The sequence below is a fragment of the Phodopus roborovskii genome, unplaced genomic scaffold (genome assembly GCF_943737965.1).
Source record: "Phodopus roborovskii unplaced genomic scaffold, PHOROB, whole genome shotgun sequence".
Classification (NCBI taxonomy): Eukaryota; Metazoa; Chordata; class Mammalia; order Rodentia; family Cricetidae; genus Phodopus; species Phodopus roborovskii.
The window spans coordinates 7,445,830-7,471,868 of NW_026126410.1; the positions used below are offsets into that span (position 1 = coordinate 7,445,830).

The following is a 26,039-nucleotide window of genomic DNA, read 5'->3' on the forward strand; positions in this document are numbered from 1 at the left end:
TAATTATACTCATTTATTACTTTCTTTGTTTGCAAGTTATAAAGAAATAGAAATACATGTTGAAGAAAATTAACAGTCATATAAGTTGAAACCATGTATAACTCTGAAGTAGAGCATTGATGTGATTTCCTAACACAGATTTTATTTGATAAAAACCCCCACAAAGTTATGCAACTAGACTCTTCTTATAATAAGTTTGTTCAAAACATTACCTTATAACAAAGTATGTGTCTTTCCTTTTATCAAAGAAAGATATTTTCAAATCTCCTTGAACACCAAAATAAGTTTTTAAAAATTTTTAAATAAATATGTGTAAAATCTAGAGATGCATCTCAAATGTAAGTCTTTATGCTAGATGAATAATTATAAGACTTTTTAAGGATTTTTTTTTACGCAATCTTATTATATAATCTCTTCTGTATCAATGAACTAATTTTCAGAGTGGCTTACATTTCATTTTTCATGTTGGCTTACATTTGACTTTAGACTATGTACTTAATGGGACAAAGTGGGTGGTCTCATTTTGTTACTACCCATTTTGTGAAGAGTTCCAGTTTTGCATAACCATTTAAAATCTACACACACTAATATATTAGATATTTTGTTTACGTATTCTTAAGACTGTAGAACCAGATGATCATTATTTAAAATGATTATTTAAAATGAACATAAAATCAGATATGTATAAGTAGGTCATGATAAATATTTATTTTATGTTTATGTTTGTCTCTCCCTATGTTTTTTTAGTGAGCATATTTAGGAAGAGAAAAGACATCTAAGTGGTTATAAAATAGTAATTTTACAAAATAAAATATTTAAAGAAAGTATAATAAATATATCCATTGAAATGAATGATTATATGCAAGTCTTTCATTCCTTGTATGTGTATACATTTAAATTTTAAAGTTCTTTTCAGGCATCTGAAAGAAAATTAATATTTCCTGAATGTTTATCATGCATCCCAAGCATTATACAGAATTCTACCAAAATATCCCTTTTAATCATCACAGGGATTCACAAGGAAGAATTACAGCCCCTTTAGAACAGAATTGAGGCACAAAGAAGCTAAGTAACTTATTCAATTTCCACAGCTGTCAGTGAAAGATAAATTATGTGCTCAAGCCAGTTCAACACTTGATGTTATCCAAATGGCCAAGAAACAATGATAATATCTATAGACTAGTCTCTTTGTATTTATTTTGGGTGTACAAAATAAATGTGATTTTTAATTGTAAGCCAAAGGAAAACTTTTAAAGTTAGCTGTTGATACTAGTATAAAATATGATGACATCGTTATGCAAGTATGTTTAATTTATGAGTGAACTCTATATATTCTAAGTAGAGTAATTCAAAGTTAGCAATGGCCAAACCATTCAACCATCTAATTTTGTATTCTTGTGTTAAGTAGAGCTTTTGTTTTCTCCAAAATTATTCTCCTTATTCAATAAAAACTTAGGCCTTAGACCCTTAATGAATGCTCTGCTAACAAAAATTAATTCCTATAACTCCACAGACAAAATGTGTTTTCTCTCTAGCAGTAAGCAGTGATTATAAAAACCTTTTTTTTTTTTTTTTTTTTTGTCACCTGGTCCCTCCATTTCAGTTAAGGTGGGTTAGTTTCTAAAACCTTTGGAGTTTTAGATGTTAGACTGGTGTATGTACATGGGGCAATTTAATGAGACCCAATTTAAATATTTTTCCATACTGTACTAAAAGAATTTCTCGATCTTTCCAAATGATGAATTTGAAAGCATTCAAATGGTTGACATCTCTTTCCAATGATATTTATTGGCTGTTGGTCCATTTTCTCCTCATGCTGAAAAGTCAGTACTAAGGCCCCTTGAACCCAATGTAAACTTTGTGGTTCCTGTAAAATGGGGCTTTGTTCAGATGCCTGTTTTTAAACTATTAAAATTGGTGTTTCATAATTTCCTTTCTACATTGAACCTTTCCTATAATTCCAAATAAAGAAAAAAAATAGAAATTTAATTTCCAGATAAATTTCTTCCAAAAGCCTCTGTCCAAAATACCAAGTGCTGAAATGTTTTTAAAAAGTTCAGTGTAGCACATGCTAATTTACACCTTTTCCTCTTTTCATTTTCTATTCTTCTTTTGTTCTAATGTATAAATGACAGAACAGTTAAATGGTCTACATTCAAAATGTGGTACATTTTTTTTTCCTGTTCCAAATATAAATTACTCAATACTGTTATTTTATTCATTGTGCTTTGTATACATCTAAAGAAAAGTAATTTTAAATTGTGAAAAACATGCACTAACCGATATTTTGATTAAGTAACAAATAGTGATTCCGTTTTTAATGCCAGACATGTTGATAAAAAATGATTTTAAAACAAGGAATAATGCTAAATTCTTAGCCAGGTTATTTACTGGTTAAGTTTTTCTTTATGTGTAAATCCTGGTTTAGATAAATAATAATAAGAGGTAAATTTTAGAAGAATTTGTTTGGCTAGCTTTAAGAGATTAGTAAAAATAAGATACAGAAAAGCATCCACGATAAAACAGTGTAAAACAAGGGGGAAAAAGTTCTCAACAAATTGGGAACTGATGGAGCGAGAAGCAATATAAAATTAAAATACTGTGGACACTTTAAAATGTAAGAGGGTTAAAACCATATTTATCAGGCCAGCCAAGTAAATTCATAGTCAAATGAATGATTTAAAAAATGAAAGAAATATCTTAAAAAGTATCTTTTCTCTTTCAAAGTGAAAACTGATTCCAGCAATAGATTATTTTTTGAATATTAGGTAGTTTGATTTGTTAATCATCTAAACTAAAAAAATAAAATACATGGTTGAATATTTCAAAGTATATTCATTGGATATTTGCATAACTGAAAAGTCATATTTATTATTGTATTCAATTCTTTTATTAACATTATTAATATAAAATTATGTCAGGTGACCATTTCTACATAGACATATTATAAATGATATCCTCAACTTGAGATATGGACTATAACATAATGAGTAGGTAATACATGCAAGCATACATGATGTCCCAAATATTCTTTTTCAGATTCTTTTACACTTGTTTAGGTGGCTCCCATTGAATTTGTACTCTCTCATTGCTTTTTAAAGCATAAAAACCAAGTATTTAAATAGAATTTTGTTGAACTATTTGTTCAAGCATTTTTTTTTTATTTTTAAACAAGTTTATTTGGAAAAATTCATATATTCTCTATATAAATTTTGTCAGATGTGTGATACATAATGATTTTATTCACAACTTTAGTATGTCTTTAATTATCTTTAAATTTTGGTGTTTGTGTGTATGTGTGTGTGTTTGTGTGTGGTGTGTTTACATTTGGTTGAGAGAGAGAGAAACAAGGGGCTTGGTAGTGTAAGTCAGAAGAAAAATTGTGGACCAGTTCTCTCCTTCTGTTATGTAGGTCTCCACTACTGAACTTAGCTCCTCTGGCTTGGAGGCAAGTGCCTATATTAGCTGAACTGTTTAATTCGTATTTGTGTTTCTTACTTTTCTTAATGCGTTTGTTCATTGAGGATCAAAACTGTAAATTTGGCTAATCCCACTCATTCTTACTTTCAAAAGTTCTAATTTCGATGAGATGTCAGAGTTCCAAAGATCTCAAAAGTCACAAAGATGAAATTATGTTCAGTGCTGTAAGTGTTGTAGTTTTCACTCAAGTTTTATTTATTTATTTATTTATTTATTTATTTATTTATTTATTTATTTTACATATTGATCTCAATTACCTCTCCTTCCTTCTTCCTTCCCTCTCTCCCTAACTCTTTTCCACAGTTCCATGTCCCCCCAACAATCCTCCCATCCCACCCCACCCCCATCTCCACATGTGGGGTGATGTCTTACTGGAGGGTTCATCTAAATCTGTCAAGTCATTTGCATTAGGGACTAGGCCCTCCCTACTACCTCTAGGTTAAAGGAGTATCCCTCCATGGGGAATGTGCTCTAAAAGTCCTTTTGTGAACCAGGGATACATCCTGGCTCCACTGTCAGAGGTCCCTTAGACTTTTCAAGCCTTCTAACTGAGAACCATGTGCAGTGGGTCTGAGTCAGCCCCATGCTGGATTCCCAGCTATCAATCTGGGGGCTCATCAGCTTGTCATTGTTCAAGTCAGTTTTCTCTGTGGGTTTCTGTAGCCTGGTTTTTGTCCTTCCTCTCTGCATATGGATTCCAATTTGGCTCAGTGTTTAGTTGTGGGTGTTTGCTTCAGTTTCCATCAGCTACTAGATGAGGGCTCTATGATGGTGGGTAAGTTAGTCATCAATCTCATTATCAGAGAAGGGCATTTATGGTAGCCTTTCCACTGTTGCTCAAATTGTTAGTTGGCATCAGTCTTATAGATCTCTGAACATTTCTCTAAAGTCAGTTTTCTCTTGAAACCTATAATGGCTCCCTCTTTTATGGTCTCTCTCTCACCTATCCCCCTTCCCCTCCCCCCGACTCAATCTTCCTAGTCCCACGTGCTTTCCTCTCCTCCCTTTTCTTTCTCTTAGCCCCCTCTCCACTCACCTCCCCACTCAATGTGCTCAGGAGATCTTGTTCCTTTCCTCTTTTCTGAGGGAACTTGTATGAATCTCTTAGATTCCTCCTTGTATCCTAGTTTCTCTGGTGGTGTGAATTATAGGCTGGTGCTCCTTTGCTCTAGGTCTAAAATCCATATATGAGTGAGTACATACTGTGTTCCTCTTTTGTGACTGGGTTACCTCATTCAGGATGGTTTCTTCCAGTTCCTTCCATTTTTCTGGGAATTTCAAGATTCCATTGGTTTTTGTTATTTGTTTTTGGTTTTTTTTTTTTTTTTTCCACAGAGTAGTATTTCATTGTATAAATGTGTCACATCTTCTTTATCTATTCTTCAGTTGAGGAGCGTCTAGGTTGCTTCCAGGTTCTTGCTATTACAAATAATGCTGCTATGAACATAGTTGAACACGTGTCTTTGTTGTATGGATGTGGACCATTTGGGTATAAGCTTAAGAGCAGAATTGCCGGGTCCTGTGGTAGACTGGTTCCCATTTTCCTGAGGAACCGCCATACTGATCTCCAAAATGGCTGTTCAATTTTGCATTTCTACCAGCAGTGGAGGAATGTTCCCCTTTCTCTACATCCTCTCCAGCAAAAGTTGTCATTGGTGTTTCTAATTTTAGCCATTCTGGCAGGAGTAAGATGTTATCTCAGAGTTTTTTTTGATTTGCATTTTAATGATATCTAAGGATGTTGAACACTTTCTAAATGTCTTTCAGCCTTTTTGATTTCCTCTATTGAGAGTTCTCTATTCAGTTCTGTACCCCAAATAATAGGGTTATTTGGTGTTTTGTTGACTAGTTTATTGAGTTCTTTGTATATTTTGGATATCAGTCCTCTGTTAGATGTAGGATTGGTGAAGGTCTTTTCCCAGTCTGTGGGCTGCCTCAAATTTTTAAGCAGGATCTGAGTTTCTCTTTCCCCCACAGAACAAATCTCTAGGATCCAGGGAGGATTTTAAGAATGTATTTTCTTGATGGGATACGGATTGTAGCTCAGTAATATGAATGCCACCTTGATCTTTAATTAAACTTTAATAGATCTACCAACAAAATCTCTGCCTCTTCCCTTCCATTTTTGCATAGTAGCTAGTGTATGAATAGTGTACGTATAATCAGTTTTGGATCCCATGCTTAATATGGTCATTCTTTTAAATAGACATGTGATGGGAGATGCCATTATGTATATATGTTTCTCATACTGGTTAATAATAAAGCACTGTTGGCCAATAGGAAAGGAAGATAGGAGGGACTAGGAGACAAGGAGGAAATAGGAAGTAGTAAGGAGGAGTCAAGATGGAGAGTCTGGAGAGAGCAGTATGCGGTAGCAGGCTCCTGGTAAGAAGAACACGTGGACATACATAGATTAACACAAATGGGTTAATAACTAAGGCAGAGCTAGCCTATAAGAAACTAGTACCTGGCCAATAGTATAATATCTAATACAGAGTCTCTGTGCATTATTTGGGGCTGGTGCGGCGGTGGGACAAGACCAGGCAGCGGGTAGAAAAACCGTAGTCCTTACAGATGGCGCCCAACGTGGGGCACGAACCCACGACCCTGAGATTAAGAGTCTCATGCTCTACCGACTGAGCTAGCCCGGCCCCCTAAAACAGAGTCACTGGTGATCCAACATTCAAAACAACTTGGACAAAGCAGCCTCACAGACTACAGCCAAGATTTCTACAACTTCTTATGATCCCCATGACAGCGCCCCCTATCAGCAGGAAGTAGTTTGGAAAGAACGACGCTCAAATTCCCAAATATTGTTTATAAATGTTTGTTTTCATTTAAATGGACTTGGTTATAAATGGTTAAGGATCACAACCAATATCTTTTTAAAGGTAAAAAGGAAATTATGGTATAGATATGCATAGTTTGTTTTGGAATGGATTTTCATTTATTGATACAATTTAAGGTCAATTTTGTCATATGTATATTTCTCCTCTTGTTTGTATAGCTCATTTAGAAATGTAATGTATAATGTAGTACAGATTATAGATAATTACCCATGATAGTCAAAGCTTAGAGTTTAGTTAGGGTTTTCAAGATACACAGAGATGTATTTAAGATAGATAGGAATTCTTCAAACCTTTCAAAGACCTACAGAATATGGCATTTAAAATGATTTAGGGTTTTACTTGACAATGAGACATAAATGCTTCTGGTAACACCACCTGCGTCAAAAAGGGAGATGGACATTAAAGAAACACGTTATGGAGTTTACTTCCAATATGGCAAGACTAGCCATTTGGACAAGATACTGCTCTTGTCTGGACTGTTTGACTTTATGCTGTATAAACTGGACATACAGGACCCACAGAAAAGTGACTGCTGATACAAGATAGACATTGCTACAGAGTTCCTGCTTCATGGAAGAGTCTGCAAGACAGTATGCAGGACATAGAGAAAAGTGACTAATAAACTGCCAATACAAAAAGACAGTTTAAAGTTTCCTGCATTGTGAAGAGTCTGCCATACACACTATGGCCTATGGGCTGAAGATGTGCATTCTGGGGAACAGAACTCAGAGCCTTATGCCCTCATGTCTGTAGAGCAAATGTTCCTACCACGGAGCCCTTTCTATAGCCCTATTTGGTAGAAGATTTCCATACTAGGACTTTTGCAAACACCTTTATCCTTAAGTGCTTTTCATCTTTATTTTCTGTTATAGTGGGACTGCGATTCATGGGAAATAGGGTTAGTTGTATATGAATGGTAGTAGTTAGTTAGCCACTAAGAGGCTTGAACCAGGCACGAGTGACAATCCAGTATAGCTCTCCATATCAACCCTGGTGCAGTACAGGTGATTCTTCATCTTCTCTGGGTTTACAATTCAAGCCTTTAGGAAAGGGATAAAAAAATTAATATTTTTTGGATTATGTTAAATGATCCTCATAGAACTTCTTCTAACAGTCAACTATTCATATTACATTTTAGTTGATTTAAAAATAAATTTAAACCCAGATAAAAACAACATAAATTTTTAGTGTTTATTATCCTTACTTTTGTTTGGCTCAGTTGGAGAGTTACAATACTAACTGGTGAAAATCTTGGCTGAGATACAGATATTCTTTCAGTCTTTACTCTGAAAAGGAAGTTGTGTTTATTTTCTTCCTTCATGATTCAGACTGAAAAGAGGAAAGCCTCCTAAATACCATTATAGAAGCTGTTGCTTTTGGATCAACTTTAATGAAATTTGAATTAAATCACCTTTAGCTGCCTTTATAAGGTTTTGTGAAGGTTAGCAGCACTGCCATTTTATGAGGTCAAAAATGAGAGGGAATACTTACACACACCCTGTTCTCGTGTGGTAGTACTGCAAAGACTCTGATGCATCAAAACAGGCATGGAGTGCAGGAGAACAAACAAGACAAGGAATGGGTGAGGGCACTTTCACAGTGCCATGGTTGGTATGAAAGAAATAGCAGGGGCTAAAAGAGAATGTGTGGCTCAGGATATCGAGTTACATCAGATGAGGGTCTGCAGTGATAATTTGACATTGAAGTTGACCGGTAGTGAAGAGAAGGTCCCAGCCAGATGTAGCTTTTGAAGAATCTAATTCTATGACAGGAAAGAGATCTTTGTCAAGGTCATTTGCTTAAAATAAGCTTACAGATTGTAAGACACCAATGTTCTAAAGGAGCGATTCTCACCTTCCTAATGCTGTGACTCTTTATTACAGCTCCTCATGACTGGGGACCACCAACCATAAAATTATGTTCATTACTAAGTCATAAGTGTGATTCCACTACTGTTAGGAATCATAATGTAAACTTTTCTTTTTTTTTTTTTTTTGAGATAGAGGTTTGCCAAAAGGGTCTAGACCCACAGATTGAGAACTTCTGTTCTACAGTGAGGTTTAGCAGGTGGTACACGCAGTTAAGAAAAACTAAGGCACCAACAGGAGCCAACTAATCCTAGGCTTTAGTGCTGGCAGGTGGATTTTATTTAAATATTCAAATGAGCTACTTAAGCTGACCAGCTGGGTAAGTGACCTCATTAAGTGAGCACTGACAAGGACCACTTTGATCTGTGTAGACTCAGTTGTGTTGATTAAGAAAGCAAGAGGGAAGACCACTTTTGAGGGTTATGCTGGGAAACAGGCAGAGGTGATGGTTGTGCTGACCAAGAATTGCATAGCAAACAGGGATGACATTGTCATAATTTCATAACATTTAAGACTTGCCAATAGATTTTAATTTTGGATAAGAGTAAACTAGTACATCTAATTTTCAGACTCTTAAATTAGAGCCAGTTTACTAAGTTCTGTACATATGGGAAAAAAGACCTTAAGGGGAAATTTTTCACAGTCAGATACTAGGAGTGGTATCTTCAGAAGTCTAATGACAAACTTTTGAGATGAGTTTCGGCTGCATGTACACATTTGCATGTTCAGACACACATTGTTTGGGGGAAAGTCAGGAATAGATGAAATTACTCACGAAGGGAAGTAATCGATGAGAGGCAAAATAGTTCCAAACCTTTAGTACTCAAATTAGAAAGATTATGTATAGGGGAAGTAAGAAAATTATAATAATAGACACTGATGGAGAGGAAATAGCAGAAAAATATGGTCTCAAGGGAGCATGCGCACATGCGCGCGCGCTCGTGTGTACACACACACACACACACACACACACACACACACACACACGGCTTTAATTGAAAAGCAGTACAATGACTTATGGAAGAGCACATAATTCCTTTCAAAGTGTTAAGTTCTGAAGGAGGAGAAGAAGGATATGGGGATATGGACTTAAAGGTGTTTTTTTATCTGCTTGATATTTTCTTTGTATGCTTGTATTTACTGTGTTTATTTGTTTTTAACTCATCAGAACAGCATGTTTGTATGTTAGAAAGAGAGAGAGAACTCTCAGTAACTAGAACAGTCAAGTGTTGCTTAGTGGCTCTGGGAAGAATGAAAAACATTTGATTAGTTTTCTTGAAAGGAGAAAGAAAGATTGGGAAACAGGATTCTTGCTGACGGTCAGTTGAGTGATCAGATATGATCTAAGGGATGCTGAGAAAGGTGATCAGCTATGGAAAGAGACAAGGTTCTTTCTAAACTGACTTAGTAAGGGAAAAAAAAAAACCTGTTAGTCAGATTTTCACAACTGCATCAAATAACAGGGGCAATCAATTTACCATGGAAAAAAGGGTTATTTTGGGATTACAGATAGGATGATTCTAGTCCATGAACAGGCGCGTATGGTTCTGTGCTTAGGTAGCAAGCCATGACAGAAGAGGTTTAGTGAAGCCAAATTCAAAATCTTCATAAGCCTGGAGGAAAAGAGAGCAAGGAGGGGGTCAAGGTCACACATTCTCCTTCAGCTGCATGTCCACAGTCAGACAAAGAACCCCACTGAACCCTAACACTTAAATGTCTTAATTCTTCCTGTGGTTATACCCCTGGGGCCAAATACCTTCACAGGGTTATACAGGGAACAGTCAATACCCACATTATGACATTTATATTCCTTGGAGGTAGTGTCAGGAAGACTCAGTGATGAGCCAATCAGAAATGGGCTCAATTATGTATTAATAGTCCACTCTAAGAAAAGGCATTGTTAGCATGAGCTAGTTAGAGATTATTATAGCACTACATTTTAAGAACAAATAAAAATAGATAAGAGTAATGACATTAATTTTGTGAACAAATCTTTGGTGTACATGCACAGTTTCTCCTCTATAGTGGAGTCTTCTGTTGAAAAATGTAGGCCCTCCAGAGATATAAGAAGCTCCTTTCACCTAAATATTCATAAATATTAATTGTATTAATGAATATACATATATATGTATACATACACACACACATATATTTATAACAAATATGCTGGAACATGGTTTAACAGATGAGCTGGTTTCTTCCTCCCTCTTCCCCCTTCTCCTCTCCCTTCTTTTCCTCTCTCTGACTCTCAAGTTAAATGATATCTTAGGAATATAGTCTTATGGACAAGAGGAATAAATAATATTTATTTTAGTTCTCTTAAAATCAAATCCAGTTTGGTAAATATACTTTACCTGGCAAATATTAGCAAATAGGCAATTTGGAATTTTACCAGCTAAATTGTGTGAACTGGGCTCCATAATGCTTTGGTTGTATCTTGGGGTCAGGAACCTAATAGCAGACAGGAGTAGACAATCCAATGTTTGAATTTGCTGGTTCAGTTAAATGGATAGTTTCCTCTAGTGAAACTTTAAACACAAATTCTGCTTATTGGCACAGATTGTAAAATGTAAATATTTAATTCTAAACTTAACCTTCACAGATCAGATTTTAAGCTGGAAATAAAAATATGGACCAGGATTACTCTTAAGCTAAAATCTAAGCTTTAAATTATACTGTTTGCAAATTTCACTTATGGTTTTCTTCTCTTATTTAATGAGTATTTTGAGTCATCTACTTTATCTACAGAAATCAAGACATGTCTGTTAAAGGTCAACTGAGTTTTTAACGCCATACTCATTTGTCTAAATTCTAGTTTGCTAGGACTAGGAAGGTTACAACAAATATTTATTACTACAGGGAATCTGGTTTTAAATTTTCATCCTCTGTGAATAAAGGAATGCTTTATTCCTTAATATTCCAGTACAAACAATACTATTTGCAATGACACACCTTCGGATAGTCTTGTGAAATTCAGACTTCACAAAGCATGCAATGAAGAAATGTGTTGTGGGAAGACATTACCTAAATCAGTTAGGGATCTAGGGAATTCTGGAATGATAAGGAAGTGTGTGTGGCTTCCTAAAGTAAGTGTTTTCCCCAGAGCTCACTAAGTGGACTGACCTCAGGCAAACTTAATGATGTATTAGATATAGTGGTAATAGTTCCTTCTTCAGCTTGCTTAATGAGGAATGGATACAGAGAGTGGTAGAGGGGGAAAGGGAGGGGATGGAAGGAGAGGAGGGAGGGGAAACAGATTGGTATGTAAAATAAATGAAAAACTATCACTTAAATAAAAAGTATGTTCTAACCACCAAGTGCTGCACCCCACTCACATTTTCTAGATGCAAAGTACAACTGTGAACCAAATTAGTGTCATCATAAAAGATGATGAATTAGTAGATTTTGTATTCCATTCATGAGTGTGTGTGTGGTGTGTGTGTGATGTGGTGTGTGTATGTCTACCATATGTGTTTAAAGTCTAGCAGTGTTAGAGAAGTGTGTTAGAACTCTTTGAGCTATAGGTACAGGCAACTGATTACTACCCTATATAATAGAGGTGGGAACTGAACTTAAGTCCTCTGGGAGGGCAGAAATCTCTTGTCACCACTGAGATCTCTCCGGCCCTAAGAAAGAGATTTTTGGGAAAAAATATCAAAAATTGATAATTTGCCTCTTTGACATAAGTTTTCACATAGGTTTTAGTCATAGGAAGTAATTTGACAACTCACGAGTTGGTGAGAGTGCAAAATGGAAGTTTTATGTTTTTATATGTAGTACTTCTGGTTAAATAATTCAACTTTGTTTACTTCAACATTGTTTCATAGCAACAAATTCCTCTCCCTGACACTTCAGTAACTAATCTGGAATCCTTTACACAAAAGCACATAAACTAGTGAAAATTTGTCTGGAATTAATTGTCTTATACAGAGCAGGTATGTCTTAAGCTTTGCAAGTTCTTGGAAAAGAAGAAATTTGGGAAGCTGCTATTTAGGATTGTTAGCACTCAAAATAAACATATATAATTTCTAGCTTACAAACTGCACTGAAGGAGAGACTTTGTTCCCGGATAACATGCCTAGAACATTCCTTGGCACACTGTTTTCATCCAGTAGAAAATGGTTACTTAATAATCTTTTCTCTTTGGCCGTTTATTTAAAATGTTTTTTTAAAAGGCAGACGCTGCCTAGTTAGCATGTCTCAGTCCTCTGTTCTTCAAAAAGGTAATTGCTTAGTACTAGAAGCTTCTCAAGGTACATCTCATTAAATAGTTTTTGTTTATGGACACATAACTTTTTTTTCTTGTTAGCTACATATTAAAACATATTAGGACTTCAAAATGTCAGCTGAGGACTCATTGTATATATGTATTAGATAGCTAACTAGCTAGCTAGATGATAGATAGGTAGATAGATGGATAGATAAATGGATGGATGATAGGTTGGCGGATAGATAGATAGACAGACAGACAGATACAAATGTATTAAAGAATTAAGTAACATACCATAGTTCTGCTTCAGGATCTTCAGGATTATACAGGTTGCTTTACAAGAGCTACCTTTAGTTTCACACAAACAAGGAAATGCAGACTTCAAGAGTAGCCACATAGGGCTGGAAAGGAAAGTGTGGGTAGCTCCCAGTGCCCCTTATCATTGCCTTTCAGTTTAATTTTGGACACTTCTTATGTGGGTTTTACCTGCCTTTGAATTCAGTCTTTCTTTTCCTGTAAAATGCATTCTGTTTCCGTGTAAGCCCTGATGTGTGCTGTGGTTGTTTTAAGGAATACACATGAAAATCCTTGAATCCTCTGGAATGTGTGATGCTTAAGAATGCCTCAGCCATTTTCAGCTGACTCTTGGCTAAAATGGGACAGGTGGTGGAATTAAGGATGCTGTTGAGATTAGGTATCATCCCCACACCTTGCTGAAAGTGTGGGCATCAAGGGAATGCATTAAAAACCACTGAAGATGCAGAAATCCAGGCCAGCTTCTCATTCTCTAGGCTTTTGAAGCTGTCCCTTAATTCTCTTGATCGGTTGCAATATGTTCTTCTGGTCTGTGTCCTTGCAGATAATCCTCTCCTTTTCTTCTCCCCACTTTTCATCCTCATACAATTAAATGGGCTTTAATTAGCAAGAAAAAAAAAAACCCGTTGGTAGGGATCAAGGGATTTTATCATTTGGAGCACATTTCACCTTTTAGGGAAAGGCTAAAAATGCTTTGTCACAAGGAGAATTGGGTGTTCCTAGCTCCCCTACACACAGGATCATAATCGAAAAGAATAAAAAGCTAATTTAATGATTGCTGTTTTGTGAATAGAAGCAGTGGCGAAAGAAAATGAGTCATCTATGAAGGCATACCAGATCACATCTATGTGACCTGGATTGGCATAGTAAATTCAGTTCAAGCTCAACCATAAAAGGGAACTGCAAATGCATCATTATTATGGAATGGAACTTTAAAGAAAGTAGGAAACCACAAGTAACGTCTGGCTTCTTACATACCTTATTTCATAGGATCACATTAAATTTTTACAGCCGTTTCTCATATTTCAGTTGAGGAAATGGTCAATGTGGCAGCTTAGATAAAAAAAAAAATTTGTCTATCTGTGCTGAATGCATGTTCTTACTATTGTGTTACTCTGTGCACATAGGCTCCTCAAAATAAAAGCCCAGATCCTAGACAGACACTGTATTAAGCATGTGTTTTTAGGTTTAGGTAGGCAAAGTGTGCTTTTCATCAACATGAACATATGGCTGCGGAAAATAATGAGATTTTTGCAGAGCACAGGTTATAAGAAAAACTTGAGAATGAAGAGTGCTTTGAAGTTGAATTGGCTGTGTAGGAGTGGGTACTCCTACATAGATGTTTACTGATGCAACCAACACTTAGTTATAGTCATACTTAGCACATAACATACACAGAGCATTGGGCGTTTCATTTGACCTGCCCATTCATGCAGCAAAGTTTCATTTTTTCTTCCAAAAAAAAAAAATGTAGCAGAACTTTGTGATAGAAGAAAATGGAAATAAAATTTCAGTTCTTTTGGATATTGATGCTGTTGTTAAAGATGGGGCAAATAGTATGCTGAATATCAAGCTTCATTATTTTAAAGCTGTTATGGGGGCTGGTGATGTATTCTGCAGTAGAGCACTTACGTACCTGCATGTGCAAGACTCTGGGTTCAGACTCTAACACCACAAAGCTTAACTAATTCATTAAGCAGTTGTAGTTTTGTGCTAGCATAGGGGGAGAATGTTAAATAGAAAGTGAGAAGGGGACCAGTGTTGTTCTATGCCAAAGTAATGGAGCTTTGAATAAATGGTGCAGGGTCAATTAGATGTGAAAAAATAGAATTATGGCACCTGCCTCACACTATATTGAATACACAATTCCAGTTTCATAATTGTCCCAAAATTGAATAAAATTTTAGAAAATATTAGAATGACATTTTCATGACCTTCAATTAATTTTTTTGTTAAAATAATACCAGTAACATTAACCTTGAAAAATCTTCAGCTATCATTAGTATAAAAAATATTTGTTTGAAAGAAATCACTATTGAATGAATGAAAATACAATTACACAGTGTATTGCACAGTGTATTTATACACCCAAAGAAACACAATGAAAAGAGCACTTATCCAGAATTCTTTTATAATTCTCACAAAAAGATGGCTAACAGAAATGAATAAAGAGCTTTTCATGTCTGCCTCTACAAGAGCTAAATACATTAAACCACAATGAGATATTATTACATTCATATATTCATATCATAGTAACTGAAAACTTAAAAACAGCTAACATTTTTTTGCAAAGACACAGAGCAAGGGAATTCATATTCAGTCTTCAGAAGTGTAAATTCACACATTTATGTTGGCCCTTTTTGAACAGCTAATTATGTGATTAGTTCATTAGCCTCAATTCCATTTGTTACTAGCCCCCGAATACATACTGTATACACATAGACTAGATAGTTTGCATTAGATTACAGAATGGAAAAGCCGTAGCTTTCATATATATGGTTTAATGTCACAAACACAAGGTTGAGAAAAGAAATCCAATACTATGGACACATACTGGAGCATAATGCTCTTGTAAACTCAAAATAAAGTCAAAGTTGATTTAAAGAACTCAGAGTAGTGTCAGCCAGATTTAGTGGACCACTTAATTAAAGTACAGGATAAAGAAAGCTTCTAGGATCCACAAATCCAGCCTCATGTGCCAGGAACAGGTCCTGATTCCACTGCTAGTGTTCCCACAAACAGACCAAGCTAAGCAACTGTCATCCACATGTAGGGATGCCTTGCCTAGCCTTGATTGGGCGGGGAGAGGGGGACCTTGAGTGTTGGCACATGTGTCCTCATGAGTGCTAGGGTCACAGGCAATACCCATACCTGCCCCGTACTTTCGTGGGTCCTGTGGATACAAACTGGTACCCATGTTTGTGATACCAGCGCTGACCCACAAAGCCCCCAACCAAGCAGTGGGGTGCACACTTTTCAAAGATGTAAAGAGTGTTTTTGAAGTTATAACCATTAAAAGGGAAATAATTGATAAACATTTTATATTTCCTTAGGAATATTATATGTAAGTGAATACATATTACTATTTATTATGAGTCAATGGAATACTGTCATGAAATACTTATGTTAAAACAGGAGTGTGTTCCTATAGTTTAATGATACACACTAATCCAAGGATGTAGCAGTATTTTAGCCCACTCATTCATTCAGTCCAAATTCCAAAGGATTTTACAGAGTGACAGTAATGAAAATTTCCACCATCTGGAATATTCTTGAGAGCAATATAAGATTTATATTACACCATCTGATGAAGTTAAATTATCACACCTGATGAAGCTCTCTACTGCCCCCTGCAGTGTTTCCCAAAAGTAGCAGTATAAAAACAGTACCCTAAGACAATTCTGAAGGAGATTGACCTGTAATAGTGTAATAGTGTTCCTGGTCACTGTTCCCTACTACTAGTAGGAACACACTCATTTTTCCTGAAAAACAAAGATATCTCCAGACTATAGTTAGATGATTCCCAATGTCTCTAGATAGACAGGAATCAAACCTGCTGTAAACATTTTTTTCTTCATCTATTTAATGCTGTGTTTGCAGTAATACCTGAGAAAAAACAGATGAATTAGTATTTATGAGGTCATTTTACGATTGTTCAAGAAAGTGGAATCAATAGGAATTTGATTTTAGAGAAAAAAGTCTTACCATTAGTTTTCAGTGTCCTGTCTCCTTCATCTGTCTTGTTTTCCATTATGTTGACTGTGCAGAGTTAACTGATGAAGCAGAAAGTTGCCTTTAAAGCATTCTCCACCATGGCACCTATATTTTGATAGGAAAATAATATGATTTTAAAATTTTAATTTCTATATGTAACAAATTAGAATGTGGCCCATTTAAAAATAATTCATGGTTTCAGTAACAGTTGTAAAAAACATCCCTTCTTTGTTGGAGGATTATTCTCAACATCTACAGTAGAACATTTCAGACAAAATGAAAAGTTTAAACTTCCCAGAGCAAGCTTTGAATGCTAAACTAAAATGAAATAACCTTTTCCAACTTAGGACTTTTGTGGCTTCAGATTTGTGTAGACATGGCTGACAGATAGCCTGAGGGTCAGATAAGTACAACTCTTAACTTTCTTTGATCCCTTAGGTGAAAGGATTTGATAATGTTTTGTAAACCATTTGCAAAATTCTTTTCACTAGGATAACATTTGAAATGCCTTGTATGGTCCTGGGTTCTATAAGAGAATTACTTGAAAGGCGAATTTTATAACTGCATGTTGAAGTTTCCCTCAAATCTAAAATTCTCATTTTCTTGTGGTGGGTGTGTGTGTACGTGCCTGTGTGTGTTAAATAGATAGGACATGATTTTAAATTTTATACATTTGTCCAAGAGAAAAATCCATGTGTTATGAAATAACATTATTAAGTAGGACAAACCAACAAAAATAAAACACATATTTTCGTTTTATTTACTTATTATTGCTATCTTAGTGGATGAGTAAATCCAGTAGTCATTTACTTTAATGATTTGTTCTGACCCTACTCAAAAGAGGGCAATACAAACAGTTGTGGCAGTTACTGACTTTGGTAACTGTGGTAGATAACTTCTACTAATAATTTGGTTTCTCAAGAGAGAGAATTGATCTGTATGACAAATACTATGAAAAATGATTTTTATTGAGTTGTTTAGTCAAATTCTTTTCTTATTGAACTGATATTTTCACCATAGAATATGAGATAGAGTTAAAAGTTAGAATTTTCTGTCTTACAAATAATTTATGGTAATACAAATATTACTTATTATAATCCACTATTAAAGATAATACATGCTAGCTTAAAATATAAACATCTAATATTTAAGCTTATATTGCAATCTTATTTTTTACCCACTTATAAAATGCAAATATATTGGTTAAGAAACCAGATTTACATATGAATCTTTTGGGCTCTCATAAAAATATAACAAGAGTGATAAACCCATTTTCATGGACTCTTATTCATTGTATCACTTCTGATTATAGTCATTTGGTAACAGTATATAAATTTAAGGAAATGAAAGCTTTTATAACTGCAGTATATGAATTTTACACAAGTTTCAAATCCATCCACTTATTAATAAACATCCAGTTCATATATGCATACTATAAAACTTCATCATAGTTTGAAAAATGCTTGGCATTTGCTTATATACACTTAAACCAGATTTTTAATTGTAAAAAGTTCAGTATGTCTTTCATGCTTCCTGTGTATTATTATTCTATGGGCTTTTTCAAGTAGAAATGCCTACATGCAATTGAGCTGTCTCACTACTAGCCATCTGAACAAACTTTAATTGAACCAAGGCACCTCAAGGAACACTAGAGTATGACATAAAGTTATCAGTTACACCTACATGAAGTTATCAGATACACCTGAGAGCTCTCTTTGTTTATGAATTTATTGGCTTCTGTTACTGCTTTTCATAAAAAATCATAGAGTGCAGGTGAAAAAGCTCTTTCTCATCATGTGATCCCAAGAAATAGAAAAAAACATTATTGAACATAAGATTAAAGAGTAAGTTAAGAAAATTGACTTTATGTAAATAGCTCTTCCTTTTGATGGATTTTTGTGTGCTTCTTGCTCAGTGGAGAACTCATTCTTAGTTGCTGAGTCATCTTCACATCTTCAAAAGTAGAGTAAGAATTGAATGCTTCACAATTAGATGGTCCAATGCAATTTTTAATTCTACCTCTTCCATCCACTTTATCACTATTCCTTGAAATACTAACTGAGCACCATACCACTCCTTAGCCCACAGTGCTCAATTCCTAGCTTGCTAATCACGTAGAGTGAAAATACAGGGGTCAGATCAGAAGAAATTCTGCACCACACCTTGTGATCACAACTGCATAAAAGCTTCACTTTAACAAAGGACAATCACATGACAGTTGCTGTGCTGTCCAAAATGGTCACATTGTGCTTTTGTTGTTTCCTTTGAATCATCACAAGAACTCCATGAGAAGGCATTATTGTCATTTCCCAAAGTAATATCATGCCCAAAGTCTTGAAGTTTAATATTAGCCAATATAATAGGATCTTTCGAGCCAAGAGGGACATCATCAGGGTCTTTCGATGCTAAAGGCTTTCATTCAAATGTAATACAGTAATGACCATCTAGTGGAGAAAAGGAAATGGGTAGTTCAGCCTGTGATCCACTTTTATGCCATTTGTTTGTAATGATCTCTGCTCTTTTCAGTGATTCTTACAATTTAAATACTACATCAAATGCATGTTCTATGAAATTATAAGAGCTTATCTGATAGCCTGTGATGTGCTTACAAATGATTATTTTTATTCTGATTATTAAGAATTATGTATGTACATTACTAAAACCTTAAGAATACAAGTGTATTAAAAACATAAGTCATCCTGTAATTTATAAATATAACTAGTTTTTGCTTTATCTCTTTAACCAAAGACAGTATACATTTACTCAACAGGGAAATTTTGTTCCCAAAGTGTATGTCTTGTCCTTGTGTATGTTAATGTAAATATTTTGTACCTTTTCCGTGTTTAAATCATACAGTTCTGTCATGATTTTGTATTATGATTCATTATGTTCTGTGGTATCTGTTGTATTTTGCAACTTGTTTGACCAGGTTTTATTTTCTATATGACACTTGTCCACACTTATATATGGACAGATTTACAATAAGTTTGAATGTATCGCTTGACAGGAAAGCATCACTTATGTAATGTGTAATTCCAGTGTGAATTTTCTGTCTTCATGGAACATGGGTAAAGTGCCATCAGCTTGTAACTTGTATATTCCTTGAATAACTACAAATATATATATATATATATATGTAATAATAGAACATATATATATAAATATATACATACATACATACATATATATTTCTCTGCATGTCTCCCATTGTGTGGTGGAAATGTCACGTTCATGCTCTTCTTGGTTCAGTGAACACATGACCTATTCTGCATTTCTATGTGATTTGATAAGGTCAGAAGTTGATTGGAATCTTAGCAGGGTAATAGGGGAAGAGCACTAGCAAACTTTCAGTCACACACAGACACTCACTGTTCATTGTTTTCTGGAGGGTATTTAACAATTAGATGCTAATTGAAACATTATGACATTTTGTTTTACTTAACAGTTTCCACAGGTATATTTGATTACTATTTTGTTCTCTAGCTTTATTAAGGATTGATTGGCAAACAACAGATGCATATATATATATATATAATATGCATATGCATACACACTCATACACACACACACACACACACACACATATATATATATATATGGTATTATGTCTTGATATCCATATACATGGTATTTTGAAATGCCCTGAAGCTATTAACATCACATAGAATGAGCTTCCTTCAGTCACTTTGCCTTCATAACTGTTCTCTCCTTCAGTAAACATTTCAAATTTGCAAACTCTTGATTCTTGAGTTGTGTGTCTTAAGTGAGATTTTCTCCAAGCAAATATACCATGTATATAAACTGGGAAGTTATGATATAATTTGTATTTATTTTATGCTGCCATAACTTGTCCAGCTTTTTCCTTCTCTTACTTCTCTTACAAGCCCAGCGCTTTGAGCATTTTAAGCAAGTGTTCTATCCATAGTACTACATATGCATCCTTCAATCCAACTTTAAAAGTCTTTTACCTAATTCTGTTTTCATTAAAAGTAATATGATGTGTTTTAAAAACTATGTTTAAAGACTGGTTATACATATGCTGGTATATAACTTTAGAGGAAATTTGTGTACCTTTGCTTATATATGGCAGCAGAGAAGTATATATGTGAATACGTTTTTAAGCTAACAAATTTGTCAATATGCACAAGAACTGTGACTACAACAAATAGTGTTTAATTTTTTAACTTAAAATTTAAAATTTTTAAAATGTAAAAATTCTATCCCACAAATTTTGGTCTTAAAATCAAATACAGTGTAACTGTGACAGTCAAGACATTAAATATTAATATGAATTTAATTTCACCATAAAATTGAAGCACGTTAAGATTTGTTAATAAGATTTTATTGGCAGATTCAGTGTCTGCCACATTAAAGCAGAAGGGTTTTGAGTTGTCTTTCTATACTCTCAGTCTGGGGGAGTGTTGATCGTGTACTTTTGTTTGACAGGCTTTCGCAGGCAAAGACCTGGAGGAGCAGTTGCGGTCAGTGTCCAGTGTAGATGAACTCATGTCTGTCCTGTACCCAGACTACTGGAAAATGTACAAGTGCCAGCTGAGGAAAGGTGGCTGGCAGCAACCCACTCTCAACACAAAGACAGGGGACAATGTAAAATTTGCTGCTGCACATTATAACACAGAGATTCTGAAAAGTAAGTATGAGCAACAATATGCCTGAGGAGACTCATGAGTTCAACAGGGATGATGATGATGGTGTGAACCTTTGTTCCAGCTCAATATATTTGAAGCCCAACACCTCCATAAAGAAAATAGACATGGAAATAATTACTTTGGTTATTAATTTATTTATTTTATATAACCAAGTCCATTTAAATGAAAACAAATATTTATAGACAATATTTGGGAATTTGGGCGTTGTTCTTTCGAAACTACTTCCTGCTGGTAAGGGGCGCTGTCATGGGGGATTCAAAGAAGATTCAGAAATCCTGGCTGTAGTCTGTAAGGCTGCTTTGTCCAGCTGTTTTGAATGTAGGATCACCTCGTACTCTGTTTCAAGCGGTCTGGCTTGATCAAAACACATTAGTCTGGGGAAACAAAAATAGAAATCCTTTTCCCCAGTAACATGTCCTTGAACTTAAATTTTGGAGTCAAAACATTTTTTTTTAATTTAATTTATTATTTTACATGTCGATCCCAGTTCCCTCTCCCTCTCTCCCTCCATCCCTCCCCCATCCCTCCCTCCTTCCCTCCCTTTTACCCTCTCTGCCCTCTCACATGCACTCTAAACACCCTCCCCTCCCATCCCCCCACCCCAATTCCATATGTAGGGGAATGCCATCCAGTTGGGGTCATGTAGATCTGACAGGTCCTGTGAAGTAGGGACTAGGGCTTCTCTCCTGTCTCTAGATTAAGGCAATTATCCCTCCATGGGGCATGTGTTGGCAAAGTCCTTTTGTGTACCAGGGATACATCCTGGCTCCACTGTCTGAGGTCTCTTAGACTGCTCAGTCCTTCTGGCTGAGACCCACATTCAGGGGGGCCTGAATCAGTCCCATGCTGGTATCCCAGCTATCAGTCTGGTGGCCCGTTAGCTCCTCCTTGTTCAGGTAAGCTGTCTCTATGTGTTACTGCCGCCTGGTCTGGACATAATTACTTTGAATGAAACTCTTTGGAAATTCTTTTTATGTGCTTAGATCATTTCTTGAAATTCAAGGCTAGAAGACATATACATAATATCAACACACATTTATTTTGGGATCTAGGATAATAGTTCACTGCAAACACTTGAAAATGCTTAAATACATTTTAACATGGTGTTAATTTATTTCAATTACTTACCTTAGTTTAAATGTTTGTATCTCAAGATAGTTAGTATTTTAAGAAAAACAGGAGTACATGAATTTCCCTTTTTTGGACATGCTTAATTCCATTTTTGTACTAGAAAATTTATCTGTCATGCATAAGATGCATAACATTCTGGGCACTGTTTTCATAGACAGGCATATAGACAGACAGACAGACACATATGTACACACACACTTGAAAATAATGAAAAAAATTACTAATAATTACTAACCCACACCACCTCCCAAAAGCTACTTGTTGTCCTGTTACCTCAAAAATATTTGATTCACAATTTCCCTTTATGAAGCAGATTATCTGCCATAATATTTCAAAAAAATATGATGTTGTATAAAATGACATAATATGAGTTGGCAGGACAATTTGAGAAAAAAAAGTCTTTCTTTAGTTTTTAAATATTTCTGTGTTTTAAGATTTGATATTGGGGTTTGGGAGGCGATTCAGTGGGTAACCACAAAGACCTGAATTTGATTACCCAACACTCATGTAAAGGTATGCATAGCTATGGATGCCCATAACCACGGTATTGCAAAGAATAGATAAAGGAAAATCCTGTGAACTAGATGGCCAGCCCAGCCTAGCCTAAAGAAGAGTTTCTGGTTCACTGAGAAAATCTTTACCAAGACAATAAGGTTAGGAATGATAGAGGACATGATATCCTCTTCTAGCCTTTGCAAGGCATGCATTCTAACCCACACACACACACACACACACACACACAATTTGATACTGCAATGTACATTTCAAGCAAAACCAAACAAATTAACTGGAATCATTCCTAAAAAAAACCCATAATTTATTGATAATTTATTGTCCTTAAAAGTGATATTTTAGAGGAAATATGGAAGAAATAAACTATACCACTTACAAGCAGCATCATTTTTAATAGTATACAGAGTCAATCATGTAACAGGTAAGCCAACAACGAATTAAAAGCAGGAGTTCAAGAGAAAGTGTGAGGGAGGTAAGAAATTTTCTTTTCCTGAAAAGAGTCAGTTTAGGTTACAAGTCATGATAGGTGGAAAATAACCTTGCTTTTCACATAGTTACACTCATGATGTAATTCAAAATTGTTGGATGGCCTGCTTGAAAAAATGAGTTTTGAATTGACACCAAAGCTATAGCATTTTTTCTTTCATTTCCACGTCAGTTTAAAAAAGAAAAGCCAGAGCATGTTCGGTACATTTGGTTCATGACCACAGAAATTGTACATGCCAGGCAGAGTGTGGCTTTGTTTTTGCACATCTGGTAAGCATCCATATATTCAATATCCCATTTCTAAGCAAGGAGAACCAAACATTTTGTTAGGGTAGTGGTGTAATTTTTTTTAATCCTTAATTTAATTCTAATTTTAATTCTACCTCCCTGTAGAAATAATTATAAAAGGAAATTCTCTCAACCATTCTGCTAAATCATATCTTAAATCATATCTTACATTCCCATTCACAGGGAAACTTAGGATCCTGCCAGTTGTTTCTCTAATTCTTTTACACTAAAACTTAAGATCTGAAGTCAAATATGAGTAACTTTCCAGTGCTTTGTTTCTCCCTTGGTGGCTTCTGTGTACTCATGTACTTCCCTGTGATTGACAGGTATTGATAATGAGTGGAGAAAGACTCAATGCATGCCACGTGAGGTGTGTATAGATGTGGGGAAGGAGTTTGGAGCAGCCACAAACACCTTCTTTAAACCTCCATGTGTGTCCGTCTACAGATGTGGGGGCTGCTGCAACAGCGAGGGGCTGCAATGCATGAACACCAGCACAGGGTACCTCAGCAAGACGGTAGGTGTTTCATATCTCAGTTCTACTTTAGAGCCCTCTGAGTGATCAGGGGAATAGAATACTTTTGATCCCACCATGGTGACATACTTCATGTAGGGGGTTCTTAGGTTTTATTAGGGGAATTAAGTAAATGTTTCCATTATGTTTTGGTTTTGATGCTCCAGTTTTACTAAGAAAGAAATTAATGCATTATAAACTCAGCTTATATAATAAAATCAAGGTATAGTCAAGAAAATGATAAGAATGCATGTCCTGGTACAATTATATATGTATATACATAGTTATATATCATCTACAGCATTACAGCATGTAAAGCATATAGAATATGTATGTCTACCTACACTGTGTAAACCTCATTCATAGCTGCATTTGTGGTGAACTTTAAGAATCATCAGGGACTAGAAAGGTAACCCAGTTGTTTCTGTAGTTAATTTGGTAGGACATGATTGTGAGTTTAGTCTCCATTACCAATGTACTCTACAGTGATACAGGGTTATAATTCCTGTGCTAAGGAGTCAGAGGTAGGGTCAATAGCCAGCTAGGCTAAACAAGTAAGTAAGCCCCAGGTCTCAGTGAGAGACATTATGTCTAGTAACACACTAGATGACTTCTGAGGTATTATACCTGTATTATACCTGAGATTTATCTCTGGCTGTGATATGTACATGTACTTGCACTCCCACACAGATGAACACACACACACACACACACACACACACACACACACGAATAACCATTTTCATTTATCAACAAAGCACATTTAAATGTTTAAATCCTCTGGCTTTAAAAATGTAGCAAAAATATGTAATAATATTGAAAAGCTTAAAACTTTCATTTTATTTACACACTGTAAAATTTTATTAAATTGATTGTTTAATTGAATACACATTTTATCTGATCAACACTAACAGCTAAACATTATCATATTTTAGTGTGATGTCAAAGACTCTATTATTCCTGGTCTATCTAGTTAAAAAATTTAGCCTAGCTAAAATGTATATGGGAAGGCACTAGAGCAAAGGGAAATCAGTGGTCCCTAGGAATTAAAGATAGCCAAGAAAATCGGATTACAAAAAGGGTCAGAGACAGTATATTAGGAGATTTCAAAGGGTAAGTCACAGGGAAGTCATCAGTTCTTGATGAATACCATAATCTTATTCTGATATCAGTGGGGCTCAGTGAATGGTCTTTCAGCTTTAGAATGACAACATTAGACACGCGTTGTTCACAATAACATGCTGGTGTAAGCATGAGAACGGAATAGATGTGGGCGAGAGGAAACTGAAGTATGGAAAGCAGTTACTATTTCACTAACTGGAAAGAGCAGCAAAGGCACCCTGATGCACTAGGACAGAAGAAACATGGACATTTAAGAAACTTGGGGGACAACTAGCTAACATTTGTCTGAAAACCCCTCTTATCCAACTGCACACTTGTGAACTCTCATCTACTGTGTTTGCTTTTCATAGTGATCCATTGCAAGTCTCTCCTGATTTCCATAATCCGTCCTTAAAATTGTGACTCAACTTTCTTCTAGAAAGGCAGTCAAGAGTGGCCCGAGAAGCAACTAAGTCATTCTCTTTCTCCCTCATTTTTCTCTGTTTTGCTAAGTTAGACTGTCATCAGTTTGGTCAAGCCAAGTATTCTAACTAAAGATTCAATCAACAGTTCCACTAAATAAATGTATCTTCCAAATATCTCTAGGATACAGATACTGTCTTCACTCTGATGTAGCCCACATTTATCTCTCACTAGGAGCATAAAACATGAATCTAGTAGCTGCTGTCCCTCTTCCATACTTAGCTCCTTCCAACAAACTTGCAACATTTGATAGTGACATAAAACTCTTTTTAGTAGCACTGTATTCTTGAATCTGGGCCAGTATTTAGCCAGTGTTCTGATAAGCTTCTCTTTGCCTATTAGAATACCTAGAAAAGCATGACTTCCCATTTACAAAGAAAAATAGTTTAATACTTTTTACTGTTCTCTCCTTTGAAACAG

At 35.4% G+C, this 26,039-nt stretch overlaps 1 protein-coding gene and 1 non-coding gene across 2 annotated transcripts in view; one reads left to right on the forward strand and one right to left on the reverse strand.

Moving 5' to 3' along the window:
• The window catches only part of Vegfc (vascular endothelial growth factor C), a 99,058-nt gene that overhangs the window by 41,117 nt on the left and 31,902 nt on the right, over window positions 1–26,039 (forward strand). The window contains exons 2-3 of the mRNA XM_051182426.1: window positions 20,883–21,084; window positions 23,848–24,038. Coding sequence (XP_051038383.1) covers window positions 20,883–21,084; window positions 23,848–24,038 — 393 coding nt within the window. The remainder of the gene's footprint in view (window positions 1–20,882; window positions 21,085–23,847; window positions 24,039–26,039) is intronic.
• Trnak-cuu (transfer RNA lysine (anticodon CUU)) lies at window positions 6,059–6,131 on the reverse strand. Its single transcript has one exon. It is a non-coding gene; the product is annotated as a tRNA-Lys (tRNA).